At 38.9% G+C, this 7,472-nt stretch overlaps 1 protein-coding gene across 2 annotated transcripts; it reads right to left on the bottom strand.

The window, feature by feature from the left end:
- Positions 1-1,696: 1,696 nt before the first annotated feature.
- LOC140170305 (uncharacterized) lies at positions 1,697-7,086 on the bottom strand. 2 transcript variants are annotated; one of them, XM_072193673.1, is made up of 3 exons: positions 6,144-7,086; positions 4,826-4,904; positions 1,701-2,728 (listed from the first exon to the last, which is right to left on the bottom strand). In XM_072193673.1, the coding sequence occupies exons 1-3, from the start codon at positions 6,943-6,945 to the stop codon at positions 2,383-2,385; spliced, it is 1,227 nt and encodes a 408-aa protein (XP_072049774.1). In that variant the 5' UTR covers positions 6,946-7,086; the 3' UTR covers positions 1,701-2,382. The 2 variants fall into 2 exon arrangements, with proteins under 2 accessions (XP_072049775.1, XP_072049774.1); XM_072193674.1 differs by lacking the exon at positions 4,826-4,904 and having other exon boundaries at positions 1,697-2,728.
- Between the last annotated feature and the right edge of the window lie 386 nt (positions 7,087-7,472).

Genomic DNA, 7,472 nt, shown 5'->3' with positions numbered 1-7,472 from the left:
TCTTTTCACAAATTTTTTAATGATGCCATCTTGAAGATAATCACATGTGGCATATCCTCAAGAAATTTGGGCATTATAATGCTTTTCGTTTGACCGTGGCACCATTTTTCGTATTCTCAGGAAGCCTTCCATTGAAACGCATTACGTTTGAAAGTGCATTGACCCTGTACAGTTAAATGGGGCGTTCTATGAAATATTCAAATGGCTGCCAAAATCAAACCGTACTATGTAAACCGCCCAAATTTCTTGAGCAGGTACTAACTATGATTATCTTCATACATACATCATTGAAATTTCCGTTTGAAAGATTGTTTGCATGTTTTATGCAAAGCGCCCTCACATCCATATTTTGAAGGAAAACAGCCATTTTAAGAAAATGACAACTCCAATTTTTATGCAACTTTCATTGATGGAATTCTAGACATCAATTACATACAAATCAGCACCAACTTTAACATAATTAGGCATATAATAATGATTATTGTCAAAATATTGATTTTCAGACCCCCACAGACCCCCCTGTCCAAATACTTGTTTTGGCTGGCACCAACTCATTTTTTGGCAGATTTGGATGAAAATGGTGTCAAAATGCTCAGGAGATCATACTGCATCAAATAAGCCTGTACCCCTAAGAAATTTGAACATCAGGATTCCTTAACCCACCACTACTAATATAATCGAATCAACTAATCTGGGATATTTTCACATCCAATTTTAATGTGTCATCAGCCCTACTGATCCTCTGGTGGCAAAAGTTCATTGACCTGTGAAATGGTGTTGTATCAGTAGGGCTGATTATGCATCCAGAATTGGATGTGAAAATTTCCCAATTGTAAATGTATGTCAACAGGACAATTTTGATAAAAAGTCGTATTACGGCATTAAGTTCCTCATTAAGTTCTCTCACTTTACCTGGTATAATATTTCGGCTTAAAATTGACAGAAACCCTTCCTGACAGTTATTACTAATATTGTAATAGGCCTGTTATTTCAGCATTATAGGTAATTATAAAAATAGGGAAATCATATACATTAGGCCTATCGTTTTAACTCCCTTTTTATACAGGTCTTTATTCTTTCCCTTTTCTGTGTTTCATCATGTCCTCAGCTACCGTGATCTTTACATATATCCCACATTATACTATTGGTAAATAATGTTTTACAAGTCCAATAATATTATTGGACTTCAGTCTTCAGTCATTACTCCAAAATAGCAGCCTTGAAGGCTAAACTAGGAGGAAACTTGCCGGTGACCTCTCGGCCAGTGCAGTGTCAACTCAAGGTGCAGAATAAAGAAACTCAGGAGACGGGTGCCATCAAACAGGTGTAAAATACAGGAAAACGTGCTGGTGCGGATGCTGTGCTGCAATTTAAAGACTTCTGAGGCTGGGTGGTTGACGCATCTCCCTAAGAACCCCGCTAAGAACTCGGAGTGCTGCCGACCGGAACGTCTGGATGGATGGAGCATTGACTGCAACTGAAGGGAGTCTGTTCCAGATTCGGACCGTCCGTGGATAAAATGAGTAGGCCTATCCAAAGGCATCTACTTTTGAGCTTGATTGTTGGTACTTGAAGTTGTGCTTATTACGGCTTGAAAAAGTTGAAAGTTGGAGATATGGCGGAAATTGGATGTTGACCAGTTGGAATTGTATCTTGTAGAACATGGTAGCTTGAAGGTTTTGGACAAGAGGAGTTACCGGGGTTGTTCTCCAGTAGTCTGCATGCACGGGGTTGTTCGCCGATAGTCTGCATGACTTGTAAAACATAATTTACCAATAGTATGATACCTAACAGTCCTGATGAACTTATTCAAGGAGATATCCCACATTACTTTCACCAAATCCTGGAACCTTGCTTTATCTTCAAAAATGGAAAAAAGTCGTCAAATTTCCTTTACCTTCAAAACACTCCTCCTACGCCATGTAGAACTTCGGGTAGCTCATTTTGTCGAGTCTATCTAGAAAGGACCCACTTGTCCGTTGTGCTATCTAACGGGTCCTTTCTAAATGGACTAGAAAAACTGGGCTAGCCAAAGTTCTGTATTGCGTAGGGAGGAGTGATACGTTTTATCACAGCGTGAATCAGACTTCGGAAAGGGTGAATGCAGTTGGACATTCGGCATAAGGCGTTCCATAGGCGTAGATCCCGGGGGCTGGGGGTTAAATCCCCCAATATTTTGCTGTGGGATTCCCCCTCCCCCATGTTGACGGCTGTATATGGGTTTCTGACCAAGTTAACCTCATATTTGGCCATTTTAGCTCCCAAAGTTATACTTCAAGTTCCAGAAATATTTTCCAACCCCACCCCCAAAAAAAAAAGTCAAAAAGAAATTACGCCACTGAGGCGTTTAACGTATACGGGGCTCGCAATCTCAATAAATTTCTATATACGGGGAGGGGAAACATCTGGAGTCGTATAGTCGCTATTTCCTGGGTTCTCTGATCCTGTTTGTCGCGATGTAACATCTAACCCCATATAAGGCTCTTGTTCATAAACGCTCGGTACATTCTGGTAGTCAGGGGTTTCGTTCGGTACATTCTGGTAGTCAGGAGTTTCGTTCGGTACATCCTGGTAGTCATGGGTTTCGTTCGGTACATTCTGGTAGTCAGGGGTTTCGTTCGGTACATCCTGGTAGTCATGGGTTTCGTTGATCCAGTTAGTAGTGCTTTGTGTCTCCGATCTGGTGGGGTTGAAGTTAATCTGATTGTTGACTGCAAATCTATGACGGCTGCAAAAAAATGTATAATATAGGCATATATAATGGACAAATACTTTTATTACTTCTAAACTAATAAGATAAGTGGAAGCTGAAAAAGGTGCGTTAATTCCTTCGCATAATATATTCATTACATTATTCCACCAGGGTGTGACTGATGTCGACCACACCCTGGATCCGGCACTGCCGAACTCTAACCTTTTCGTAATCATTATCATTCGTAATATCACAATGTTCATCATGACCAATGATCATTATCATCATCATGACCCATTATCATCATCATCATCAAAAATCAACATCATCATCGTTATCATCATCATTAGCAGAGTAATAACTTCATCATTATCATCTTCATTGTCATCATCGTTATCATCATCATCACCGCCAACATCAACGCCACCACTGCACTACAAACACCAACACCACCAACGAACCAACACCCACCACCAACAACAGCTAACAACCAACAACTTTAATAGGCTGGTTCTATTTTTGGAAAAATCGTGTTCCATTCAGGAAGTTAACGTAATTTAAAAGCTGCCAACCAGCCGATGTTAAATCGTACGCTGAATTCGAATTTGTTGTCTGCCTAGTTTTAGACGTGACCCCTCCCAGTAGTTTGAGACGTGACCCCCCCCCCCGGCTCCACAGGATAGCAGGGAAAAATATTTTGTGCTTGTACGACAATTGTTGTGCAGGGGTCAAAGATCAAAGGTGCTCAAAATTTCGTAACAATTGCGGCAAATTGTTCGTCTAGCTTTAGATGTTTCAGAAAAAGAACAGTTTGCACTATATCTGTGATATCTGGTTAAGGTAATCATAGGATTCAATAGGTTTCAACCCAGCAAGCAAACACAAAAATGTTTTTGAAACGTTAAAGCGTATTTCAAATGTTTTGCTTTTGGTCAAAACTTTTTAATAACATTTCAATGTCGGGTTATATAAAGGTCATGAAAACATTTTAAAAACGTTTCATATAAAAAAAAAATCCACTGTAACAAAATTTTAAGAATATTGTCAAAATGTTATTGCAAAATAAATTTGGCAAATATTTTTTGCAGATAATCTTCTCAATTCTTGTAACATTATGGTAGAAAGCTTTGCTTTAGGTTTTCAAAAAATTTATGTTTTCTCAATGTTATTAAAATGTTTTATACCTTAAGGCTATACACGATCTATTGTCGGTCGAAGCAGCCAAAATATCGATTTTAATTATCAAAATCAATATATTATTGAAAAATAACACTTTGATGTTTTGCAAAAGTTCATTCTACAAATGTATAATTTGAAAACTTGCTTGATTTATTGTTGTGAATAAGTTATGTGCGTTTTACAAAAGTGTTGTTGTTTCAGACCTCTTTACAACATAACTCAAGAACCACGCGGGTACCTACAAGAGTATATCTGTGATATTTGAATTCTTCTACACACTCGCTATGAAATGATCAATGCAATTTTTGCCAAAGCTCACTACCATTCGCAATATGCTGTGAACCACCAAATTGCAACAGTTTAAAATAGTTGCTCACCTTATTAACCCGACATTTAAACGTTTTCTGTAACTTTTTACTTACGTTTTGTGTTTGCTGCTTGCTGGGAATGGTTTTTATTTTATTTTTATTAATCATATAGCCTATCCTCTGAACTTCACATCAGAGATAGTGCAAAATTTTCTTTTCCATGATTTAGATGAACTTGAACAATTTACCTACATTTAAAAACAGAGCAACTTTAATTTTTAACCTCTGTAGGTCTGTAACTTGCAATGTTATATTTTTTGTGATCTTGGGACCAGTCGAATATTAAGTTGATGTGTTTTTGAGTGAGATTAGAGGATATTTAATGTTAGCCTAATATGATCATCTGAGACGAAAATACCTAGGTATTTTCGTCTCAGATGATCATATAGGGGCATCTTTGGGTACTTTTTAGGATGATGGAGTTCAAATGCAACTTGGCAGACAAAATACCGGGACAAAATAAATTCGAGTTCAGCATACCGTAAACCAAAATAAGTTGGTTGTCAGCTTTTACCATGTATGTGTGTATATACGCACACTTGCTATAACTGATGGATAAATAATCACGCATTTCTAGTTTACTTACTAACGGCGATGAGTAAAAATAACCAAAATGATCAGAATTTCAATCACTACAGCTGAAACTGATAAGCCGACAATGATATCTGTGAAATCAAAACAGAAACAAAAAAGAATTGAAAATATCCAACAACACTTTTATCAACTACTTTCACGTATAATATTTTGATAATTTGAATATTGACTGTAAACAGAAGACACGGCCCTAATCTCCCACACAGGGAGGGAGTGTAGATAAACCCCATTTGAAATTCATATTCCCTGGGTTTTTTTAAAGATTATCATGATTATGGTCAACTTAGATTGTAACATCCAAGGAGGTTATACAAACATGGAGATTCAATATATTACGTAACGCATTCTATCTTCTTTTCATGCTAAATTAATTAGGCCTATTGATAAAGTCCGACAGACCCTTCTGCTGACCTGACAGCGTATTTAACGCTTTATCAGGCCTTTGAATGTGAACTTCGACGTCTGTGGTGCAAATTATTATTTGCCAGCAGCCATCGGCTTTTACCAGTAGCGTATATTTTTTTTTGACATTGAGGGGGGATGGGGGTTGGAAAAAAAACTTGAAGTATATTACGTGAATCCAGCACCTTTTGGCGACAGAATAAGTTTATGGTATTAATGCACGCTAAACTGTTGCCATATTGAAGTTAAACCCTGGGAGCTAAACTGAAGGAATGTGGTGCCAAAGTGGAATAAACTCGCGCGAAGCTCGCAAAAATTGGCACTTTAGGCTAAAATGACCAAATATGAGGTTAAATTGGTCAGAAACCCCCATATAGGCGTCAACATTAGGGGGAGGGGTGTGTGATTGTATGGATCATCCCCCTAGCAAAAATATTCGGGGATTTATACGCCCGGGACTCAATAGACCGGCTCTTGTCGTTATTGTTGTTGTTGTTGTTGTTGTTGTCGTTGTTTTTGTTGCTGCTGTTGGTGTTGTTGTTGCTGCTGTAAAGAGTTTTATCAGAAACATTTAGTAGGCCTATTACCTTTTCTTTGCTGTTAGCGCCGAAGGCTTAATTTCTTTCTGCAACTAGGCCTATTTATGGCCCACTGGGTGATGCCGGGGCCGCTGAAACCATAGGTCGTAATACACCTAACCTTTAGGGTTAGAGTTTCGGGTTCACCATTTCACCCCTGGGTATAGATACAATCTTACCGCGCAGGCCTCCGCTATAGTAAAAGCGCCTTGTCCAAGTATTGCATAACACGATGGTACGGCGCCGGGGCTCGAACCCCGGGCTCGAACCCGCAATCCACCAATTGCAAGGCAGAGCCCGTACCGCTGCGACACCGTGCCCTATACTTACCCCGGGGTACTTGAGATGGAGACATGTTTTGTTCATTTGTTACACTAGTCAGTGATAAAGTCTGCTGAGTAGGGGTTGCAGTTTGTGTTCCAACTCTAATAACAGAAACGGTTACTATTGCTTGACTGCTCAGAAAAGACGGTGATTCAACGAAACAAGTTACTAAATCGTTATTATTATCCAGCTGAAGCGAGAATAAATGCAGTTTCGAGGACGATGAGAAGCCATCCGAAATATTATTGACGATTTTAAAGCTTAATGGAAAACTGTCATTTGATACAGGTTTCCCGTTGTAGCTCCAGTATATCTGTGATATGTATGGCAAGCCAGAACCTTCACATGTAAATATAACAGATGAGTTTTCAACCACAGGAGAACTGGAGCTGGAGATTTCGACAGACGGACGTACGCGTAAAGGAGTGACACCTGGCACACAGGACCTGATCTCTTGAAGAGCTGGTCCACTGGCTTCACATGTAAATGGAATACCATTGTCGTAGGCTGAAAGCTCGTAAATAAACTTGTTGGGGCTCGTAGCAGTAGACAATTCTTGGGTAGCTCCCTTATACCACGTTAAGTTAGGTAAAGGGTTTCCTCCGGCCATTTCACAGGTGAATTCCACGGTAACAGTATCGGCAATACTCATAATGTTTAATGGTATTTGGTTTGAAGAATAGCTGCATCTGGGATTCGATTCATCTGGTGGAACTGATGTGATGTTGAGCGAATGAATGGTAGCGATTGAAGTTAAAATTAGAAAAAGTAACAGCCTTAATCCTGAAAATGATCTATTGATATTCATCTTGACGATAAACGATATATGATAGTAGGCCTACATCACTGATTCAACTACGGCAGAGTTAGGCGGATCCAGTCCCGCGTGACAGGTGTATATATATCTCTGTGTATTTCACAATTTTATTCGGATACATATAGGAATCAGAAATCATGAATCATGGTAATCAGGAATAATCATGATAATGAAATGTGCAGATTTATTTTTAATGGGGACATGACTTTTTCTTTTGAAGAATGTACCAAATTTAATTGTTGTCAAGTTGTTATTGGATTCGTCTGCCGCGGTCCAGTGATTTTAAACATGTCGAATAGCCCTAGGCTTACTCTCGATATCGGTATATACCTTAATAAAAATTCCCTTTAAAGGGAAAGCCAGCCTCAATGTAGAAGAGGTCTTGTAATTAGTTTTGGTCAATGTGAAAGGCATTTTTAGGATCACGCTTACATCTACATGACAGTCCACCAAACCATCAACGATGAGAACATGCACACTGAAACAGCAGAAAACATTAATTCCTAATCTCATGTCAA

Source organism: Amphiura filiformis, chromosome 14 (genome assembly GCF_039555335.1).
Source record: "Amphiura filiformis chromosome 14, Afil_fr2py, whole genome shotgun sequence".
NCBI lineage: Eukaryota > Metazoa > Echinodermata > Ophiuroidea > Amphilepidida > Amphiuridae > Amphiura > Amphiura filiformis.
The sequence above is the reverse complement of the archived record's forward strand: the minus strand, read 5'-3'. Positions and strand labels throughout refer to the sequence as shown.